General features: G+C 36.1%; 1 protein-coding gene across 1 annotated transcript in view; it reads left to right on the top strand.

Moving 5' to 3' along the window:
* Dhx36 (DEAH-box helicase 36) overlaps window positions 1-24,391 on the top strand; it is a 46,114-nt gene that overhangs the window by 6,340 nt on the left and 15,383 nt on the right. Inside the window, 17 exon segments of the mRNA XM_052730177.1 lie at window positions 1,829-1,867; window positions 3,439-3,609; window positions 4,837-4,916; window positions 5,861-5,935; window positions 6,210-6,376; window positions 7,778-7,859; window positions 11,912-12,052; window positions 12,307-12,409; window positions 12,759-12,846; window positions 13,871-13,926; window positions 16,912-16,976; window positions 17,693-17,836; window positions 20,723-20,840; window positions 21,565-21,636; window positions 21,639-21,665; window positions 22,985-23,158; window positions 23,303-23,389. Of these exon segments, the coding sequence (XP_052586137.1) occupies window positions 1,829-1,867; window positions 3,439-3,609; window positions 4,837-4,916; window positions 5,861-5,935; window positions 6,210-6,376; window positions 7,778-7,859; window positions 11,912-12,052; window positions 12,307-12,409; window positions 12,759-12,846; window positions 13,871-13,926; window positions 16,912-16,976; window positions 17,693-17,836; window positions 20,723-20,840; window positions 21,565-21,636; window positions 21,639-21,665; window positions 22,985-23,158; window positions 23,303-23,389 (1,689 nt within the window).

Below are 24,391 nucleotides of genomic sequence, written 5' to 3'. Positions count from 1 at the left end.
AGCTGGCTCTTGTTTCAAATGTTGGTTTTGGGGATTAAACTCAGGTCCTCATTCTGGCAAGGCAAGCACTTTATCAGTATTGGAGTATTTCTCAGTATTTATTAATAGGAGAAATCTTCCTGTTCTAAAAAATGTCGTGAAGATTTATTATTTATTAGAGAGAGAGAGTGCGTGTGTGTGCTTATGTGGTGGTGGAGGAAGCAGCAGCAGAGGTGGTGCAGTTAATGTGCTTGTGAGTGCAGGTGCCCATGGAGGCTAAAAGAGGGCATTGTATTCTCTTGAGTTGGAGTGACAGGTAGCTGGTCAACAATCTGGGTGCTTCAAACTGAATTTAGGTCCTCTGGAAGAGCAAGAAGCTTTCTTAATAGCTGAGTCATCTTTCAAACCTTACCCCTAAAAACCAGTTTAATACTTCTTGGTGATGCAGTGTGTGTGTGTGTGTGTGTGTGTGTGTGTGTGTGTGTGTGTGTGTGTTGTATACAGGCATGCACTTGCAGAAGACAGATGTTGATGGACATTGGATTTCTTCTTCTGTCTTAATTTCTGAAACAGGGTTTCTGAATCTGAAGCACATTCATCGAAAGGGACTGTGCATCATAGTTTGCAAGGCAGTGTAATAGTTTATACATTAGGGTGGCATTTGATGACATTGTGTATTAGTATTTTTTGATATTATGAAATAATTTTTTTTTTAAGATTTATTTATTTATTGTGTATACAGTGTTCTGACTGCACATATTCCTGCAGGCCAGAAGAGGGCGCCAGATCTCATTACAGATGGTTGTGAGCCACCATGTGGTTGCTGGGAATTGAACTCAGGACCTTTGGAAGAGCAGCCAGTGTTCTTAACCCCTGAGCCATCTCTCCAGCCCATGAAATAATTTTTAAGTAATTAAAAGTTGTAAAAGAAATTTTTAAGAAATATGTAGTGGCTTTATAACTTCTAACCCTAAGCTCATGTTAATCCAATACATTGACTGTCTTATTTATGGTATTGAAAAAATATAACCTTACCACAAGTATGGTAATAATGTCCTTGATTACTTAGAACAGTTCCAGTTTTAATTTGTATGTTTTAATACTAGTTTTTAAATTAAAAGTTGTTTTTCAATAAGAAGGATGTTAAAACTGCCTTGTTTCTATACTGCTGAAGATTTTTTCATGTTATAGGATGTATCTAATTGAATATAAATTCTAGTACTTCTTAGTATGAGTATAGGATTCCAGAATAGTTAAGAAAATTCACATCAATCAAATAATTTGTTCTTTTTGATATTCCACTTGCTATCTACCAAATTGTAAATTTGTCAAGCTCTGTGTATTAAAAACTGTTACATATATATATATATATATGAAGACTTATCAGTGAACTCTGTGGCAACCCTATGAAATAAAACCCATGAGGTGTTGATGCCCAGAAATTGACTAATAAAAATTACAATTCTGAAATGAAATACTAAATTTTCTATAATCATTGGATCTGCTCTAGTGCCTATTGCATTAGTAAACAGTGTATGAATGAATAGGGGAAAGAATGATGTAGAAATCATCTATGATGACCATATAGGATAGAAAGAGAATAAAGTGATACAAGAATTTATAGGTTGTTACTATATTACTAGGTGATGGGTCACATAACATTTTCTAACCTTGAAGTAAATGTAAAACTAACCTCTAGTAAATATTTTGTAATTAATTTTGTTTAAGTCATGGTATTTCATATACACTATAAATAATGAAAATATTTGTCTGACACTTTTACCTATAATCTATTCTGATTATAATTTGATGATGTTTATTCTGAGAATGGTTTTTGTTTAAATTTCAGTGTTTCAGAAAAAAGCTGCCTTCATATGGAATGCAAAAGGTAAAAAATGCTTTGTGCTTTTGAATTTGATTTGTACAAAAGTTAGCCATATTTTTTTAAAAGAAGCTCCACATTGAGAAGAAATAAAAGTTACTGAACTTTCTCCCCTAGAGAAGTTAACTGAATGCTTTAGAGTTCTTAAAAAGATATGAAGCAGTTTTCCGATATTTTTTTCCAAAGACTGTTAAATTCTTTGGAGTTTAAAAAGTAGAATTTCCATATATGTATCTGGAAGATTGTATTGCTCTTAGCTCAAGACCAAGCTCTTGAATTAAAATTGAGGAACTACCAAGAATAGTGTTTTAGCCGGGCGGTGGTGGCGCACGCCTTTAATCCCAGCACTCGGGAGGCAGAGCCAGGCGGATCTCTGTGAGTTCGAGGCCAGCCTGGGCTACCAAGTGAGTTCCAGGAGAGGCGCAAAGCTACACAGAGAAACCCTGTCTCGAAAAACCAAAAAAAAAAAAAAAAAAAGAATAGTGTTTTAATGGATTGGTCCCATTTCATCACACATCTCCTATGTAGAATAGCACAGTCCTTTATCTGGCTCTGTCCTCCCAACCTTATTTCTTTTTCTTTGCTTTTCATAGCACTTATTGCCATCTGACTTCTCTGTGTGTCCCCTCCTAGTCTAATGTAAGTTCCTGAGTTCAGGGTCTCTTTAGTTTGTTCTGTATCTCTTTTTTTTTTTTTTTTTTTTTTTTGGTTTTTCGAGACAGGGTTTCTCTGTGTAGCTTTGCGCCTCTCCTGGAACTCACTTGGTAGCCCAGGCTGGCCTCGAACTCACAGAGATCCGCCTGGCTCTGCCTCCCGAGTGCTGGGATTAAAGGAGTACGCCACCACCGTCCGGCTATTCTGTATCTCTTAACTTGGAACAACACCTGCTGATACATTGGCAACCAGGAATTATTGGTTGAATGAATGAATTACATTCCAGTACTGAGCATAGTCTCAGTATCTGTGAGGATTTTATTTGGGTACCACAACCCTCAGATGTTCAAGTACTTTATATAAAATTGTGTTATATTTTCTTATAAGCTATATACGTTCTTCTGTATAGTTTAAATCGTCTCTAGATTACCCACAATACCTCTATATGTAAATGCAGTATAGTTATGCACTGTATTGTTTAGGGAATTATGACAAGTTCAGTATAGGTATAGTAGCTTCTTCAAAAACTTTTCATCTGTGTTTTAGTTCTGCAGATGCAGAAGCCCTGGGTTTTGAGGATCAAATGTTTACCAGCTGTTTTAGTGTTTAAACTTGAAACATATTCTCATGATATACATTGTTAGACTAGATAGGAAAAATTTAAATGTACGTTTTATATTAGAATATCTAACATTCTTGAAGTAGCAGGGGGATGGTTTTGTTGATACAGTGAATTGTTAGTATGAAAAATATTAGTATGTACCTAAAATTTTTAAAATGTTATTTCCTCTAAGATTTTCCTAGATACATAATTTTCTATTTAATTTGTCTTTACTTACCTTCAGTTGGAGAGAACTTTAAGTATTTTTTTGAGACTTAAGTCAGTATATGCTGTTCTTCACTTATTTTCTCTTTTGAACTAGGAGCTGGTAAATTTAATCAATAACCATCAGGTAACAGTAGTCAGTGGTGAAACCGGCTGCGGCAAAACCACTCAGGTCACGCAGTTCATCTTGGATGACTACATTGAGAGAGGAAAAGGCTCTGCCTGCAGAATCGTGTGTACGCAACCAAGAAGAATTAGCGCTATTTCAGTAAGTGCACCCTCACTTGTGAACATTCTCTCTCCTCTAAGGAATTGTGATTGAACTTAACTGGCTTTTAAGGTTTGCAATGATTCTTTATTATACTTAGGAATTGTCCTTAGGAGAGCAGATGCTTAGTTGGCAAATACTTGATAATGAATACTTAAAGAATGGCTGACGTCTCCTTCATCAATAGTAGATGCTCACGAACTCAAATTAGTTCCAATACAAATCTAAAAACTGAAAAGCCAATAAAATGTTTTTAGAACTGACGAGATGCTGAAACAGTCTTCTTCAAAGCTGCTTTAACTTCTACCATTAGGCTTACTCAGTGTTCATTCAGTGGTCTGTTCCCTCAGCGTTTAAAGACATGAATAGTGGTGAAATGGGAAGCCTTGTTTCTTATTTGAAGCTATAGTTCTATTGACCGAGTTTTGAATGAAGCTCCTCAGAGGAAGCATTAACGTGAAAATAAAACATTGTTTCAGATGTCCCTTTTGTTGTCCTAGTGGTTTAGCATAGATAATCTGTTAGCCCAACATTGCAGGAAGTGATAGAAGTCAGCAGTGATTCTAATTAAATTTCACTTCAGCCTTCGAAAACAACCAGCTAAGGACCAGGAGTTAGACACCAGTCTCAGCTACACATAAAAGAACGATAAATAGAAGAATAAATAGAAATTATCAATGTGTTCTTTATTTCAAATTACAATTTTCAAGTTTGGACTGTGGTCTCCAACTATTGTAGACAATTCTAAAAGAAAGTAGTCAGAGAATCTCAGGAAAAGATGTTTTGGAAATAGTGATGAACTGAGAAAGAATTTGGTCTTAAAGGTTTTTCTACAGATAAATGAGAAATAAACAAAAAAAGCTGGTAGTATGCCATGCTCAAAGAAAACACCACATGGTCTTAGGTATGTCAGACATTACTACGGGTCTAGTTTCTAACATCATTTCAAAGTCAAATACTTTTTAATTTTTATAATAATTTATTTTTCCGAGACAGGGTTTCTCTGTGTAGCTTTGGTGCCCTTTCCTGGATCTCACTCTGTAGACCAGGCTGGCCTCGAACTCACAGAGATCCACCTGACTCTGCCTCCCCAGTGCTGGGATTAAAGGTGTGCGCCACCATTGCCTGGCCTCAAATACTTTTTAACAACTTCAGATTTTCATGACAGTTAAGTGCATTTGTCTGAAGAAATTTGTATTTTATTTACCACTGTGTTTTCAATTAAAGGTTGCTGAGAGAGTAGCTGCAGAAAGGGCCGAGTCTTGTGGCAATGGTAATAGCACTGGATACCAGATTCGTCTCCAGAGGTAAACAGTGTTCACTTTGGTTCTCTTTTTGTATACAGGTAGATTTTAGTGAAACGTTGGATGCGTTTTTCCCCCCTCTTTTATGTTGATTCTTGTTATTAGAATTGACACTTTACATATTTTAAATTATATTTATTTGTGTGTGTGTGTGTGTGTGTGTGTGTGTGTGTGTGTGTGTGTGTGTGTATGTGAGAGAGAGACGACAACTTGCAGGAGTCAGTTCTATCTTCCATATAGATCTTGGGGGTTGAATTAGGGTCCACAGGCTTGAAGGCAAGGTCCACAGGCCCTTTCATGAGTTTTTGAAGGACAAGCGAACAGAATTAATTGAGAAGTAAAGAACCTGTTCCTTGTAGGTGGTAGAAGATTAGAAAATGAGCTCCCCTAGAATTAATGTTTAAAGCAGTTTCAGTATTAGTTGGCTTGCTATCATAAACTCATGTTTGAACCCTGAAAGTACCATTTTAAACATGTGCTTTCACATTAAGGAATGATTAGAAATAGTGTTTTAATAGTGGATCATTATTCCAGTTAAATGAACTGGTGTCTTATACCTTTTGATACCACTTGTCTACTGTTTGATAGATTCTATTTATTGATATGTATGTCATTAACTCTATTATCTTTCTCTGCTGAATTTTTTTGGTCCTTTCCTAGGACTCAAGTTGCTTGATCTGTTTAAATGCAGAGAATTCTGTTTACCAAACTAGAAACTTAAGGTCCATAAGTTCATTCAATCTTTGAATGTTAAAGGTTATATCTGTAAAAAAGAAAAAAATTTTAATATCAAAGTAAACTTAAGGGTAGTATTTCCTATTACTTCATTGTGGTAGATGCTGTTATAACTAAAAAAAAATATAAAGATTTTTCTCAAACTTTAGTGGAACTCAGTACTTTCTTAGAGAAGAAAACCAAGAATTAATAACTTGTATCTTTGTTCACAGTCGGTTGCCAAGGAAACAGGGTTCTATCTTATATTGCACAACAGGAATCATTCTTCAGTGGCTCCAGTCAGACTCGTGAGTATTTTTCAGTAAAGAAATAAAAAGTATTAGCAAGGAACTGAGTATGCTAGCTTAAGCTTGTAACCCCAGCATCTGAGAGATGAAAGCAGGAGGCTCAGAAATTCAAGTCCAGTCTTGGCTATAGGAGACTTTCTCACCCCTCCCCACAGTTACATAAACACAGACACTTCACACATAGCCAAAGATGTAAGTATTAAACAGGACTGTGTTGTTAAAAGGGTTGTTTTCAGTTTTCAGCTCAGTCACACATTTCACACTTGTCTTCTAGGCGTTTGTCCAGTGTTAGCCATATTGTGCTTGATGAAATTCATGAAAGGAATCTACAGTCAGATGTTTTAATGACTGTTATTAAAGATCTTCTCAATTTTCGATCTGACCTGAAAGTAATACTAATGAGTGCAACGTTGAATGCTGAGAAATTTTCAGAATATTTTGGTGAGTAAAATTTGATAATTATGCTAGAACAGGTATCAGAAAACCAGTACACACACACACACACACACACACACACACACACACACACACACACACACACACTACTGGATATAATAAAATTGAATATCTACTAATTTATTGTATTTTAACTGTGTTTTCTAGTTTCCTAGATAAAAGGCCCAAGCCTGTTTTTTAAATGGTAGCATCATTTCTCTCCCACTTTGCAGATAGCTAGTTTCTTAGTGTTATCACCAGACAGTGAGATAGCATCATTGAAATCAAACCACAGGAATGAAAATTTTTTATAACCTTTTTTTTTTGCTGTGCATGCAGATCTTCTGTAGCATTTATGTACTGCCACAGGCTAGGTTGACAGTTTGCTAATGATATCAGTGCTCACTTAGTGATTTCAGTGTGCTGAGTAGTAGTTAGAAGTCTGTCTTCACTATTTCTTGTAAAATGTACTGGTATTGCTTCAGTTTTGTAAATGACAGTGCAGCCTCAGAACTGTTAAATAACTTATCCAAGGTTGTATAATTAACAGGGATTATCATTGCATAATTAACAAAGATTCTGAAACTAGATTTGACTGCTTGGAAAAGTATATTCTGTAGAATTACTCTTCAGTGTCTTTCCTCCTTATAATAATAACAAATATTTGGGGGAAGGATAAGAAATTGAAATATGGTATCAGCATACTTAATTATTTTCAGTTTTTAAAAATGCCTATAAAATACATCCCAGTTCATTCTTAGCATTATGATATAGTTGGGAAAGGTATTGTCTTTCTGATTGTTAATAAGGCACCTAGACTTGGTATGAATAACTCAATTTTATGCAGGTGAGATACAGTGCAGGGACAGTAGCTCAGGCCCTCTGACCTCTGGTGCTTCTTGGTGTTTGTTTATTGTACGCTTGATTTACTTGTTATGCGAGACAAATAGCACTTCAGTGGCAGAGATAATCTGTTAGTAAGCTTAATATGGAAACAGTTTAATAGTTAATTCATTCCTGTTTTAACTTTCTATAAACCCCCGTTCTCTGTGCCACAAAGAATAATGCTTTTTTATTTAGTTTGTCAGTAAAACTAGGACTCATCAGTTTTCAATCTTGGGTAATAGATTTTTTAAATATATTTTGAGTTAAACCTAAAATGGCTCTGTTTAGTATTCAGTGTTATTTTTTAGAATTATGAGCATTTTATACAGCTTGTAGAAGTAAAATATCTATTAAAACTAGATTTTTTCTTTCTTTTTTTAAGTCGAGTGGGAAAAGTAGAAGATGTAGTGCAGAACTGTTCCTTGGGTTAAGAATATTGTACTTTCTTAGTTGTAATGTGTTGATTTTTAATTTTGAACATTGAATACAAAGTCATGATTATGTTTTTATCTACCATTATAGGTAACTGTCCAATGATACATATACCTGGTTTTACTTTTCCAGTTGTGGAATATCTTTTGGAAGATATCATTGAAAAAATAAGGTAAACATTAGGCAGTAAAATCAGTTAAAAAAATACTAATATATCACTTTTCTCATGTCAGATTTATTCTTATAATTCATCATTGACAGAATCCTCTTAAATCCATTTATCATGGATTACTAAACTTGGCTGCAAATGAAAATAACTTGATGTCTTAAAAAATCCAGATTTGTCCTTCATCCTCTATTTTACTTAATGATATTTCCAAGTATGGGTAGGTAGCCAGGAACTGGTGTTTTTAGAGATCCTTGGTCAGCAAGGTCTGGTTATCTATCTGTACTGCCTGACCCTCTCTTCTGTTCCCCAATCTGGTTCCATTCTTTTCTAGCTTCTATTGCTGCCCGTCTTTTAAACAAGGCTTCCTACTACGGTTCTTGTGCTTGTCCCAGGTGGTTTGTTGTTGTTTGTTTCTTTTAAACAGGATCTTATTAGATAGCCTTGGCTAGCCTGGAATTCACCATGTGGACCAGGCTAGCCTTGAACTCAGATTGTCTTGCCTTTACCTCTTCAGTGCTGGGATTAAAGGTATCTGATACCATGCCCAATTATTTCCAGTTTTTAATATTTCATTGTATAATCTTGTCTGTTTGTCTGACCATAGTTGTATCTTTTCTCTTGTCTGATTACTGTAGCTTCGAGACTATAGCACTTCTAAACTCTAAATCAGTTCTTTAACCAGGAGCATTCCCATAAGACACCTTACATCCAGAGTTTTCAAGCCAAAACCATTATCTTACATTTGTTTACTGCCAGCTTTCCACCAGCACAAGGAAAACAAACAATGTGTCTTGCCAGGTATATCTTATGCTTAATGATAGTCTTCTACCTAGTCTTCTAGACTGTAAATCTGAAAGGATAGTCCTTATCAAGCTGCATGCTAATAACTTACTTTGTGTGCTGAATGACATATTTTGTACCTCCTCCCTGACACAGCCAGCTTCTGTGAGCCTTACCCTGATGTCTTCTCATTCTGTACAAGTGGTTTACTGTCAGCTCTGTTGGACTTTCATTTGGGTGTTAGGATACTTTCTACTTGTTCTTCACAAATCTTATCATGTGAATTCTTCCTCCCCCCAAGAGACATCTTTGCACTTGAAACTTCTCTGAAAAAGTCTGAGCAGGTTGTATACCAGAGTGCCTCCACTAGTGTACCTTTCATTGCCTCTCAGTACTGACTGAGAACCAGTACCAGCCTTGAAGCTGCCAGCAGTGTTCAGCAAGCTGAACAAAATTGTATGTGTTCATTAATGCGAAAAGGCGAGAAAAGCCCAGGCTCCCAAATGCTTCCTCAGCCCACAGCCCTTTACCGTTTGGCTCTCTTTAGTAGTATTTCCATGTGATGTCTCCTGTAGTTTACTGAATGTACTACTGTCATCCACTCGAGGCCTCTCTTCATGGCCTTTTATTTTAGTATGTGCTGCTTCTTTCAGATCCCATTTGACACTTTCTTTGTAATTTTATCTGTAAACCCCTAAGTAAGAAAATCCCTTTCCTCATGTCTCCCACTTTATAACACTTGTGTACGCTGTCATGACTATAGCGTGTATTTGCCCCTTGCAGAAGATTTTTAAGTTTTTAAAGTCAAGGATTTTGTCTTACTCATCTTGGTAACTTGTACATCACAGTGCCTAGCTTATAATACACACATGAATAAATAAGCAAATGACAGATGTAGAAACATTTGTAAATTTTTTGAAGACTTTATAGCCCACTTGTTAATTAAAACTAAAATTGTTAGTGGAAAGAAAGAGCAAAGATCTACAGTTTATTTTACATGGAGAGGAGTCAGCTAAATCTTGGCTAGACATTTATTTAACACATACATTAAACCTGTACTTTACATTAAAGAAAAGGGGAAGACTTGGTGTACGTACACCCTTTCATTTTGTGTCTTGACGGGGTAAAGCTATTATATAAAGTCTGGGAAGTAATGTGTAAGAAATGAGATGCCATATTGTGAGTAGATTAGACAGATCAGGGAAATAGTGAAAGTTGGTAGGAAGGAAGGAGAGTATATTCTAGAGGGAGAAAGGAATGTTCTAAAGGAGAGACAGAACACAGTGGTCTGTGTTTCGGTTTTATAGTTGGCCATAAACTTTTTATGCATTTAATTCTACTTTCAATTCCTTGCTCTCTACTTACTTACTTTCTTTTTTTTTAGGCATCTTTTTTTTTTTTTTAATTCAATGTTTATGAATGCTCTTATCTAAATGTTTGCCTTTATGCCAGAAGAGGGCATCAGATCCTACTCTAGATGGTTGTGAGCCACCTTGTGGTTGCTGGGACTTGAACTCAGGACCTCTGGAAATGCAGCCAGTATTCTTAACCGCTGAGCCATCTCTCCAGCCCTCTGTCTACTTTCTATCATGCTGTATTAAGCACGTACTTTGTAAGATAATACACAACAAACAGCTTGACAATGTTAAAATGATGAAGTATTGGCAATCTACATTTCATAATGAATTGCTTTCTTATGCTTGCTGGAAGACAGCAAAAGATGGAGGGACTCTAGGAAAGGGGACTGGTGCAACAAGAAGAAGGTTTTCATGCAGTCCCCATCCCCTGCTTAGCTTCAGGATGTGGGGAGCTGAAGGAGGATGGTCTTTTGGGTAGAGATTTTTGTCAGAAACCCCGGCTGCCTCCCTCCTTGAGAAGGAAGCACAGCAGGAAAATTGGAGGGAAGAAATACAATGGCTAGGTGAAGAATAAGACAGGATGTGGAGGGTTGTGACTGTACTGTGAGTGACTACGGGGTAGTTGAAGCTTACCTCTGATTGTTTGACGTCACTGGAAAGGGAACCAGCTCTCTGCTTATGCTTCTAGTCAGGATCTTTGTCAGTCTCACGTTCTCATACCTCAAGTTGGTGCCTTTTATGTATTAAAGACTTAGGGAGACTCTGGCCACTGGTACTGAATAGGAAAGATGATTTCCACATTTTGGTATTTACTATATGCCAGGCACATAATAACTTTTTAGATTCTTGTGCTAGTAATATGGTAAGAATATGGACTGTGCAAGTGTGTGACTAAAGCCTAGAAGGTTAATACCTTCTGCAAGACCACAGCTAGTTAGTGGTGGAGCTGTGACATGATTTCCATCTGACTCCACTCACCCTCCCCATTCCATCTAAAAGCTATCCTCTGAACTCTGAGAGCCTTTGGGGTTAAAGTAGCTTAGCTTCACTTTGCCTCTTTCCACCCTTTGTTTCTTAGAGCTCACAATACAAGTGAATAATTCTTGGACACATGTACTTCCTCTGTTTTGAAAACTCACCATAGCACCATGGTGTCACTATAGCATGAGTCGGGACACATACAATGTAAATGCTACTTCTGGGGCTCCCCTTCACTGTAACTGTGACAGCAGAATTGTGCAGTTTCTAGGATGAATCTGATACTCCTGGAGTTACTAATTCAAATCCTTGGGTTGAAATCATACTGCTAACATTTAGGAGTCTTATTTTATAGGCTCTACAAGGGATCTTATTTGCAGTTTGGTTTGGAAAAACTTTCAAAGTAAGTCCAAGTTACTCTCTTAAGCCATCATTAAGTCTTACTTTGGACCTTGTATAAAAAAAATTTATTTTGGAGCAAACTTAAAATTGAAGATCTAAGTTAACTTAGAAATCATTTTTCTTTTTTTTTGGTTTTTCGAGACAGGGTTTCTCTGTGCAGCTTTGCGCCTTTCCTGGAACTTGCTTTGGAGACCAGGCTGAACTTACAGAGATCTGCCTGCCTCTGCCTCTGCCTCCTGAGTGCTGGGAGGCAGAGGTGTGCACCACCACTGCCCAGCTCAGAAATCATTTCTCATTTAGATTGTTTAGATGGCATATAGATCTCATATGCTTTAGTAGGGAGTACTTTTTATCTTAAATGTGAAATTTTAGATATTAACACTTAAAGTAAGTTAATATTTTGGGCAGCATTTGCTGGAAAGTATAGTGAAGATACTCTTTAGAATCTGGCTTGAAATCTCCAATGTAAAAAATCAGGTATACTTAAAGCCATACCGTTTGAAATGTGGGAAGATACATAATACTTTTTTATTTTAGATATGTTCCAGAACAAAAAGAACATAGATCCCAGTTCAAGAGGGGTTTCATGCAGGGTCATGTAAATAGACAAGAAAAAGAAGAAAAAGAGGCAATCTATAAAGAACGCTGGCCAGTTTATATAAAGGAGCTGCGGACAAGGTAAGTGTGAACTTGAGGCAAGAACACAGTGGCTGGATGACTGAACTGAGAATGTGCTTGAAGGGAGAGAATCTCATTCCAACTCAACATGCTGATTTGGCTTACCTGTTATTTACCATCTCAATAGTTTTAATTTTCTCTTATTTATAGATTGTTTGGTCATATGCAGACTGAGTTAACTTTAAGGTTTTATACGTGATTAAGCCACAGAAAACTTACCAAGCATTTCATGACTTTCTGTGTAATCTTGGTAGATACTCTGCAAGTACCGTAGATGTTTTGGAAAGGATGGATGATGATAAAGTTGATCTGAATTTGATTGCTGCCCTTATTCGATACATTGTTTTGGAAGAAGAGGTTAGTTTTGTTTAGTTTTTCTTCAAGTAATACAGTTTTTAATTTTATTAACATATCAAAGCCATGAAAAACTCACTTTCCTAAATGTTTTTTGAGAAGTGGACTGGAAGGAAATCTCAAAATACCATATTTAGGCATTTAACTTATATAAAGAAAAGACTAAACAAATTATCTCTGGATTTTAAATCTTGAGTTTTTAGTGGGCTCTGTATTCATTTAAATAGTAACTGAAATTCAAAGCGACTTTATTTTTAGTGAGGACTTAATGTGCATAGAATTGATTGTCAGTAATTATTGATGTTGTGATTATTGACGTGGTCCTTTTAATAGTGATTTCCTGTCTATATAGGATGGTGCAATACTGGTCTTTCTACCAGGCTGGGACAATATCAGCACTTTACATGATCTCTTGATGTCACAAGTGATGTTTAAATCAGGTATTAAATAAATGTATTATAATTCCAAGATAGCTGCTTGAATTCATGTAGTATGTGTATCCTCTCTCCCTTTTTAATTTGAAGAAATAGTTACTAATGGCGCTAGGATTTTGACAGTCTAAGGCCTGTTGGGTTTTTTTACTTTAAGTTGAATGTTTTCTAGAAGTTCTGAGTCATAAGAGATGGGACACACATTGTGAAGCTTTTTAGGTTTTTGTTTGGTTTTGGTTTTGGTTTTTTTGGTTTTTCAAGACAAGGTTTCTCTGTGTAGTTTTGGTCCTAGATCTCGCTCTGTAGACCAGGCTGGCCTCCAACTCAGAGAGATCCGCCTGGCTCTGCCTCCCAAGTGCTGGGATTAAAGGCATATGCCACGACCACCCGGCTTGTGAAGCTTTTAGCTTTATGAGAGTATTATTTTACCCCTTCTCTGAACTTCCTTAGTAAGATTGAGCTTTAAAATTAAAATATTGGCATTTAGGGACTTGCAATTTTCCCCCCTCTCATTGGAGGTTTTATTAATAGTCCAGATGGAGTTAGTGGCCTTTTATGGGTGTGATTTAGAAAGATGACTCCCACCACCGAGAATTCTAAGAATTTGGGCAAGGGCTCAGTGGTTAAGAATGCTTGCTGCTCTTCCAGAGGATCCGAGTTCAGTTCCTACCACTCTATATCAGGTGGCTGACAGCTGCCTGTAACTCCAGTTCCAGGGCACCCAGCTTAGTCTTCTGGCCTTCACAGGCACCCATATGTGTGGCATATATACACAGAGAGACGTATACATATTAATAGAAAAAAATTGTTTTTATCTTGAAAAGAATAAGCAATCAATATAAAATAGATTAACAGTAAAATGTTAACTGGAACTCATTGGAGCTCTCAGAAAACTATTGTAGAAAAACTCAGATTGACTGTATGTAGAAATATAAATTAAGAACTGTGTGATTCAGCAGCTGAATTTATTGTTCTGCACATGTGCCATATGTGTTTAATGGAGCTTTAATTTAATTTACTTTTTAATTTTCAGATAAGTTTCTTATTATACCTTTACATTCACTGATGCCTACAGTAAACCAAACACAGGTATGTTCTTAAATTTGTTTTCAGTCTCAGATTGAGCAAACTTTACAACTACTTACTGTGTTTTGTTAATTTTTTGAAATTAAAATGTACTTACATTGCTTCCCCCCTCCCTTTCCTTCCTCCAACCCTTCTTGTATGTTTGTACATACATTCTTAAATATATAAATATGACCAGCTGAGTCCCTATAGTGTTGCTTATATGTCTGTGATTTTTAGAGCTGACTGCTTGGTATTGGTTAATCAACTGGTGTGCTCTTCCCTGAGGAAGGCTATTTCTCCTGCACTCAGCATTCCTTAGGTGCCTAGTGTAGTTCTCTTTCCAGGGTTGAGGCCTTTCCCCTTTCGATGTTAGCCTATCTGTTGATGTTGTCCTTGATCAGGTCTTGTTTGGGCAGTCATGATGATGAGACTTGATAGATGTAGCTTCTCTGACATTTCTAGGAGATGAAATTTCACAGCAAACTTTCCGTTCCTTTGGCTCTTACAATCTTTCCATCTCATCTTCTGCTATGCCCTCTGAGCCTTTGGTACAAGAGTTGCCTTGTAGATGGAACAGTTGGGACTATGTAATACACAGTCTCTTGTTCTCTCCCTTTTCATTGGTTGTGGCTTTTGGTAACAGTCTCTGTTGCAAATAAATGTTTCTTTGATGAGTAGTGAGGCATATTGTAACACAAATCCTAATTGGTCTTAATAATAAAAACCCAGAGTCAGATATCATGGTGAAAGCTGAAAGATCAGAGAAGGAGAGCAGCCAGCTACTAGAGACATTTCTTACCTCTACCGAATCCTCAGCCTGAAAGGGAGGCAAGATCCTGTCTTCACAAATACTCAGACTAAATGCATTGAGCTCCTGTCTCCTCCTGCCTTATATTCCTCTTTCCACCCAGCCGTATCACTTCCTATCCACACCTCCCTAGTGCTGGAATTAAAAGTGTGAGATCCCAATTGCAGGGATTAAAGGTATGTACCACCATTGCCTGGCCTCTATGGCTAACTAGTGGCTAGCTCCACACTCTGATCTTCAGGCAAGCTTTATTTGTTAAAGAACAAACAAAATAGCAACATATCCTATATTTACCTGTGGGTAAAAGGGTAAATATTTAGAATGTAGTTCAGAATTATACTGGTTTAATAAGGTGGTAGTTGTAGCTTTTCTTCCAAGATCCATGACCTCACTCTTTCTGGATATTTGGCTAGGTTAGGTTTCCAGTAGCAGGCATGCTTTACCTATTGCTGATCAGTCATTAAGTCCATTTAGAGTGCTGTTTGTTGGTTACTACCAAGGTATGCCACACTGGTCACTATTTCAGTTTTATAAGCATCATAGCTGGGAAGAACTATTGGTTTCTTTCCTCCCTTGGAAGCTTGATGGTGCCTTCTGGTACTGAGAAAGGTAGTTGTCAAGGAGGAGGCTTTCAGGTCCGAACAAGCTGTAATCTTCTGGGTTATGTGTCTGAAGTACGTGTGTCTTCAGCAATAGGAACTTCAGTCTTTGAGAGACAGCCAAGGGCAATAGCAATAGCCTGTGTTTGGTGTGTGTGTCAGGGAGTCTCTTAGACAGCTCTGATCTGACCAGCAACTCAAAACAAAAAGGAGTTTTCTAATATCTGATGTTGAAGTTTTCATTAGATAGTCTATGGCTCTTGGAGTGGGGGGGGAGCATTGTCATCCCAGATGATAAAATTTACACTATCTATATGTTTTCACAGACTTAACTGTATTATATGTTATTTATCTTTAAAAAAAACACTTTAAAGTTGTGATCCATGTTAAAAAATACCTTATAAAGAATCATTTCTTTGGAGAATGGTTTACAAAAACTTAACTAGGATAAATTACCAATCAGATTAGTTTTGTTAGTGTTAGGAATGTGTAAAGAATGGTTTCATCAGTAACTTGTTTAGATTTCCTTAATCAAAGAAAAAAGTATGTAAATACCACTAAAAAAAACCAACCTAGAAATTACTGTGACATAGTTTGAGACATGGTGTTTGAGATTTTGACTTATCACAATTAGTATAGTAACAGGAGATTTCCTGTTTTACCAATAATATATTACAACTGTTCCGGCTCTGTCAGATCCAGACTTTCCTTAGTGAGAATAATAGTTTCTGATACTCCAGTGTCTTCAGACCTTAGTAGAATGAAGTGAAGTGAATCAGAATCTATCTTTTTTCCCTTCCAGTTTTCTAATTTTTTTAATAAGATAATACTATGACTCTTTCAATCTGTTTAATGATACTTTGATGGAAGATTCAGCCTTTTGTATAAGAAAAAGAATGCTATGTAGTGGAAGAGAATGGGGAAGAATGAACTTGTTATTGAAGAATAGGTAAAAGTGTATCTAATGTGGAGGTTCTTCCATCTTTGACACCCTAATCTAGTAGAATATGCATACATTTGCTAGACAATATGTGCCTACTATTTACTGGTTGCTCTCTTTTGCAAAAGGATAAATGCGTTCTTTTGGGTGTGTGTATGCATTACAGCAGAGGTACTTGACAGCTTCTCTTCTTTCCACTGTGGTAGGGGTAGCATTATTTGTAGGATTTGGCATTTGAAGAGGATATTTTACTCCAGTCTAATCTCAAGCTAGTCTACCATGCTGCAGCACTTGACATCCATTTTGAGGGCAGGGTTTCTGCCTTGTTGGTTGATATTTCTTTGTTTAGCTCTGTAAATCCTGTACTTGATTAAAGCTGTTTTCCTTCACTTTATACTCACCAACTTTTGTTAAGGATGTGCTTAAAGTTGGAGTGACTGTTTGCCTCTTGTTTGTGATACACTTGTAACATCTGTGGGAGCTGATTTACCAAAGGAGAATTTCACTATGTTGAAAATGTGTATGCTAATAATAGACTTATAAACAAAACACATGTATTACTAAATAAACAAATGCTAAAAATGATCAAAATATCTCAAGAAATAACGTTGTAAAAGTATGTCAGAAATTAGTGTACTTTGATGTATTTATTCTTACAGGTATTTAAAAAAACTCCTCCCGGCGTTCGGAAAATAGTAATTGCTACCAACATTGCAGAGACTAGGTAAAAACTATTTTAACTATCAGCTATTGGTGATTATATCAGTTTTGAGTCCCATACATTATTAACATAGTTAAACCTTTGTGCTCTGTAAGGTACTTTGTAATCCCTTAAAAAAAGGTCACTTTTTGACATTAGTCATGGGTGGCAAATATAAACTATAGTTTTTCTCTCTTTTAAAGCTCTTCTACTGTTTTTTGTTTTTTTTTCAAAGTAGACTTTTAAGAAGTTTTTAAAAACTCTAAAGAATCATGGAAGCTGATGTAGTCCTTTTGTCTGTCTTCAATTAGAGTTAGTATTATTTTAGAATTAATTACATGCAGCCTTAAACATTTCTAATGCTCTTTTGGAGATACTTACAGCTCAGTTGCTGAAATAAATTATTTTATAGAAGTTGTTGTTAAACCATCCCTTTAGAGCTCTCAGAGCTGGTCATAAGGTAGTGGAAATGCTACGAAGATGGCTGCGGGACATGAGAATGTAACATGTAATTGAATCATTTTACTTCAGCTTACATACTGACGCTGCCTACTGTTAGGTGCTTGACTACTGTAAAACTGAAGAATGTGGGAAGTGTAGTGAAAGTCCTGAACTACTAAAATCCATTTGATCCAGTAAAAAGTATTTTAAATAAATTTAAAAAATACTAAAAACTCATCTGTAGGCTTGGTATAAGTTAGATGTACTTAAACTATTTTATGTATCTATTTTCCAAACAGCATCACCATAGATGATGTGGTTTATGTAATAGATGGAGGAAAAATTAAAGAGACACACTTTGACACACAGAACAACATCAGTACCATGTCTGCTGAGTGGGTCAGTAAAGCTAATGCCAAACAGAGGAAAGGAAGAGCAGGAAGGTAAGATGGAAACTGTCCAGGGCCTTGAGAACATGGGAAAAATAGTGAGCAAATTGTATTGCTGTAATATAGAAATATTAGGAGAGTTACCTTATATGCTATATTGAACTTAAAACACTTTTTGGGCTGTCAGTATTTGATTTTTAATTGACATATAAAATAATTAGTATAAATTTTTTTTTAAGTTTGTTAAAATTTTTATACATTTGTATGATTATACTTCCCCCTTATCCTTTTCCTTTACTCAGATAGTCCCTCTTCCATGTAACATACACCCTCTTCTCTGTACCTCATGCCTCCTGCATTTAACTATCTTCCTTCCCACTCTTCATCCCTTTTATATTTTTATATGACCATCCACCTGTTTATCCAACCATCATCTGTCTAACTCAGGTATATATGAGTTTACACATAGATTCTACATAGGAGAGAACAGTTGGCATTTGCCTTTCTGAGTGGCTGACAACATTTTCCTGCAGGTATCATAATTTCATCTTTACAACGGATAAAATTCTATTGTGTATATGTGTACCATGTTTTCTTTATCAACTCCTCTGTGGGGGCAGTTAGTCTGATTGTGTAACTTGGCTATTGTGATTAAAGCAGCACTCAGTAGGCTATTTGAGTACCTCTGTTGTATGCTGACTTAGATTCCTTTGGATGTGTGTGTAGTAGTTTTTTGAGAACTCTTCATATTGATTTGCTTGGTAAGTTTACCAGTTTACATTACCACCATAAGTATCCTAAGTGCTCCTTTTGCCCACATCTCCACTAACATCTGTTTTCTTGATAATAGCTATGAAGAGGTGAGATGGGATCTCAGTGTACTTTGCACTTGTACTTTCCCATGTCTGCCTATTACAACAACACATTTTTTAAATAAGAAAATAGTTTTATTCATACTTTTTTTGGAAATTATCTGCCCAGTTTTTTATTTTCTGAATTTTTCTCCAACATCCTACTCTAGTTAATTAAAATTAATAAGCTGTATTAGTTACATTACTTACAGTTTTGCTTCTTAAAGTATGTATTATTTAATAATAGCCGAATGCCACCTCCTCTTCTGAGTGCTTTATATGCTTAATTCTTTTTTTTTTTTTTTTTTTTTTTTTTTTTTGGTTTTTCGAGACAGGGTTTCTCTGTGTAGCTTTGCGCCTTTCCTGGAACTCGCTTTGGAGACCAGGCTGGCCTCGAACTCACAGAGATCCGCCTGGCTCTGCCTCCCGAGTGCTGGGATTAAAGGCGTGCGCCACCACCGCCCGGCTATATGCTTAATTCTTACCTCATAGCTGAGGTATCAACTATGTGTTTTAAGAATAAGAGAATTGAGTTAATAGAGAAATTAAATTAACTCAGAGTCCCAGAGTTTTGCACATAGCAGAGACAGAAGTAGCCTGGCTCCACAGTTGGGTTTCTAGTCAATGTCTTTTTCAGCAGTACTGTTTCTGACCATCACCAGTAAAAGCACAAGGGAAGTACTTTTTCTCCATTGATGTGGTAATAAGAAATCTGTTCAGTGATAAGAACAGTATTTGTCTTGACCTTTACACATAGTTGTGCTAACTGCTTTCTTTTGATTCATACTTCTATTATATTAGTGACAATGTCATGTCTGGTGTTGCAAAAGAGTTTTTCCTTTACCTCTTAAAGGTAAAAATAAATAAATTAAAAAAGTCACCACTCTTATATATGGACTCATGTTAGACATGGAAAGGTAAAGAACTTTATTGGACCTTATATCTTCCCTATGTTTTAAATGTGTGCTGAATCTATAAAGCTCTTTCTTGCTTGCTACTACAACCTTTACAGTTTGTCCCTCTTTAACCTAATTTCTAGACAGGTTCTTGTGAAGTTGATACTTCACAAAGCCTGAGTAGATTGATGGTTATTTTAGAGACCAGAAAATAAGCAAACAAGCTACTATATCATATGGTCCCTTCTGGAAATATGGTTAGTTTCTGTGAGGTGATAGATAGTATTAGTTCTGTAACACTAGAGAAATGTTAGATAATAGATACTGAATCTTTGTAGACTTAGGCAAAAAAAAAAAAAAAAAAAAAAAGCGAACAACCAAAAACCTGAAAATTTTAGAACTTTTATTCTACAGTGGCCAGATCTTTTGAAATATTATTTTGTTTAGAAATACATGAATTAATTCTGTTGTTAGTTGTGGCATTAAATTATAAACATAAAAGAGTTTCCAATGTCTGAGAGCTCACTAAGTAGAGTACATTTAAATATGTTCTTTAATTAATAAATGCAGGTTAGCTTAGAGCAGAGTTTGTTATAAAGTATGCTTATAAGGTGTATTGATTGTTACAACTCTAACTCTGACCAGAGTAGATTGCTGCAATTTGAGCAAGGTCAGGAATTTCAGACATAGGGAACTGAATTGTGGACACGATTGTCTTTCATTGCTTTCTAAAACGCTGCCAAAGACATGGGAGTGTGTTCTGGCATTCTATAGTACTGAAGGACAGCTCTCCTTCAGAGTAATATAGTACGTACTTTACCAGGACCAAGAGAGGTGCTTGGAGGCTTATATAACAAAGTAAGGATATACAAATAGACTGATCTAATTAATGCACATATATATTCAAATGTATTACACTGTACTTAAAATTATTAATATGTTAATTGAAAGAAAAAAATGTTTAAAACAGGAAAGAAACCAGAACTACAAAAACAAAAGTAAAATTTGGACATTGGGTTTAGGGTCTGTCCAAATAGATAGGAAGGAAATAGGGTTTCACAGACATGGAATAATAATTATGTGTGTAACAGGCTTGTGAGAAATGGGTACTGGGTACTTTCCCTTTCTGTTCTTTCTTTGGCATTCTAAAAGTCATGCTCTTGTTAATGCTTTTTTTCTCTTTTTCTTTTAAGAGTTCAGCCTGGTCATTGTTATCATCTGTATAATGGCCTTAGAGCAAGTCTTCTAGATGACTACCAATTACCAGAAATTTTGAGAACTCCTTTGGAAGAACTTTGTTTGCAAATAAAGGTATATTAGTTGGGAGAACTAACGAACTAAATGGAGGATGGTATTATAGTTTTCAGAATTTTTAATAGGAGAAAGTATAGTATGACCCCAGGAAAAGGGACTGTTTGATGAACTTCATTCTGCTTGTGTGAGGAAACTACTGAAACTTTCTTCTGATGTATATTGAACAGTTGTTACTGTTAGGATCAAGGTACCTGTGTTTGATTCTCACTTCCTACCTGGAAACTTTGTTCTGCTTCATTAAGCAGATTTTTCTTAACTTAAAATTCCTGTACAAAATTCTTAAAACAGTGTTGGACATATAGTAGTCAGTACTGTTACTTAACTTTTGTGGTTCAGAGGATTAAAAGCAAGCTGTCTACCACTTAACTAACTGCATTCTCATAGCCCCCCCCCTCTTCTTTTTTTGGCTTTGAGATGGTCTCAGTAATTGGCTCAAGCTGACCTTGATCATCTTGCCTCAGCCTTCTGAGTAGATGGTATTATAGTCCTTACTGTCAGGTCTGGCTAGCTGTTGTTATATCTTCAAATGTTATACCTTGTGTGTGTATATATATGCTCAACTAACCCTATTTCTAAGGTAATCAGTAGTCAACTTGTTGAGATTTTTTTAATCTGATAACTTTCCTCACTAGTTAATTTGCTCTTAGAAAGTGTTAATAAGCTTTTGAGTTCATGTTTTTATGTCTTTTTGATTCATACTTAATTATATTTGTCTCCACAGATTTTAAGGCTAGGTGGAATTGCTTATTTTCTGAGTAGATTAATGGATCCACCATCAAATGAGGCAGTATTGCTCTCTCCATAAAGCACCTAATGGAACTGGTAAATTTGATTCTTTTTTAAAAAAAAGTATAACTTGTATTTAGCGTGTTATAGCATGTACACTGGCTACTTAAAAGCTTTTATTATTCCAGAGTAGAGCGTTGTCAGATTTGATGACACTTTTCTTGTGTTTTTAAGATACAAGTCTTCATGAGTTTTGTTCATTGCAAGACTGATTTAAAATTACATGAAATCTTGTGAAGTTTTTCTTTAGTGGTCTTCACATACGTATTCTTGAACTAGGTTGGCTTATTTTACTCTTTCTGATTACCATAATGTTCTCTTGTCAAATTTAAGTAGTTTAATTGTAGTATAGACATTTGACAGAGGCAACCCTTACATTTTGAAATATATATAAACAAATGTTTTATCTCCATGATGCTGTAACAATTTTTGAACTGTCACTCACCATTATAACATTTCCATAGATTTTCTGGTTTTGTTGTTTCCTTTTTATGCTCTGAGAAACTCTTAAGTATCTGTAGTGACAGTCGTTCCTCCATAGAACCATGTTGAGAGGTCCAGGAATGGCCATGAATTGATGCCCAGAGTAGTAAAAGAAGCACAGGAGATGAGAACATCTGTTGTTTGCAGCTGTGTGTGGTGATTTACATTATGAGTCAGTTAGAAATTCATTACCTCAGTTGTCCTCACACATATGCTTTACAGCACCTCTCTGTACTGTACTGGACCATGGAGAGAAAGAACAGTTTTGTTTATCTGCAATGTCTTGTTGGTTAGTGCTAGGTTGGAGGGTGCCAGAGGCATGTTTTATGGAAGCTATCCATGTAGATAATTTTTAAGAATTTGGATTTTGTAGCACTGAGATAGGCTTTTTAAACTAATAAACTGCTTAAAATAGCCCAGTAAATTATCCAACCGTGTCCTTATATTTCCTTGGTGTCTTCAAGATACTTTTCTAGCTGTCCTCATTTGAACCAGATTACCCAGGGAATTGGAACAGAAGTCATTTCCATGTATGCCCCTTACCTCTTTTTGCATTATAGCACCTAAACTAGATTGTAGGGACTGTGTATTTCACCTACTTGTTGTCTTTTCTTAACTGTTTTACCACAGGTGATTTTCATTATTTCCAACATAACATTTCCAAGTTGTAGATTAATTGTATTTGTTTGAATAAGTCACTAGCCTTTGCTGACATTAGAATTTAGTTTTTTGTTGAAGGCATCTAAAACAATGCTTGGGGCATTTGGGACTTAAGAGAGTGATTAGTGGCCTGTATGTTTACATCTAACTATAGTAGCTTTTAGTGGAGTGCTTTGCCAGGCCTACTGTAAGAGCAAATTCTATCCTTTCAGAGTGCTTTGGATAAACAAGAAGAATTGACACCTCTTGGCGTCCATTTAGCCCGATTACCTGTTGAGCCACATATTGGAAAAATGATTCTTTTTGGAGCTTTATTCTGTTGCTTGGATCCAGTGCTCACTATTGCTGCCAGTCTCAGCTTTAAAGATCCCTTTGTCATTCCACTGGTAAGAAAGACACAGACAAGGCTGGGCATTTTTAATGCTGTAATTAGTTAACTGTTCACATGTGTTTTTCATTAGATTTTCAATAAAATACCCATCATTATTATAATCTCAGAAAAATTTAAGCTACAACTGTTACTTTTTTAGGGAAAAGAAAAGATTGCAGATGCAAGAAGAAAGGAATTGGCAAAGGAAACTAGAAGTGATCACCTGACAGTTGTGAATGCATTTGAGGTAAGAAAAAACCTTGGTCTGTTCATAGATTATTCAGGAGCATGTTTTGAAATACTTTCAAGTGACCATATTTATATCTCAGGAATAAATGGCTGATAAATGGTTCAAATTTGGTGACCATTTTATAAAAATGAACTTTCTCTCTTATACAAGAGCTCATCCTTATCTTTTGGGGAAAGACTTATATAAAAAGTAAGACTGAAACAGATGACCACATTATCTTGTTTTTCATATATAACGCTCCCTGTGTCTTAGCTTCATGACAGTCTGTGTATTAATATTCTACTCTTACAGTCAGTGATACAGCCTTTTGATAGAATAACAAAATTATGTACATTATATATATATATTATGTGTATCGTATGTGTGTGTGTGTGTCTGTGTAAATACCTCAGGTCATATAATGTTGCTTGTATATATGTTTTTTATGTATGGTTTTTAGGGCTGACCACTTGTATTGGATATCCAATTTGGGGACTTTACTGGGGAGGACTATTTCTCCTCTCAGCATTCCTTCGTTCCCTGTAGTTCTTTGTCTAGGGTTGAGGACCTGTGAGATTTACCCTTCCATGTTAGTCTATCGGTGTTGTCCATGTTCAGTTCTTATTTAAGAAGCCTTGTTGATGAGACTTCATGGGTATAGCTTCTCTGACATTTCTAGGAGATGAAATCTCACATCAGATTTCCTGTTGTTATGGCGCTTAGAATCTTTCTCCCTCTTCTGCTGTGATCTCTTAGCCTGGGGTGCAGGTATTGTGTTATGGATTTATCAGTTAGGATTGGGCAGCACACCATCCTTTGTTTTCTGCCTGTGGTTTTCTGTAATGGTCTCTTGTTACAAGAGACATTTCTTTGTTGAGACCTATACTTCTTTAGAATGTAGTTGGAAATTATGTTGGAGAGGTAGTCGTAGGTTCTCCTCCAGGATCCATGACTACACTGATTTGATTTCCAGTAGCAGGCGTGTTTTCCCTCTTGTTGATCAGGCATGAAGTCCAATTA

This window comes from Peromyscus californicus, unplaced genomic scaffold, assembly GCF_007827085.1.
Source record: "Peromyscus californicus insignis strain IS unplaced genomic scaffold, ASM782708v3 Scaffold_9__1_contigs__length_137607984, whole genome shotgun sequence".
NCBI lineage: Eukaryota > Metazoa > Chordata > Mammalia > Rodentia > Cricetidae > Peromyscus > Peromyscus californicus.
Note: the sequence above shows the minus strand (reverse complement) of the source record. Positions and strands in the feature narration are given on the sequence as shown.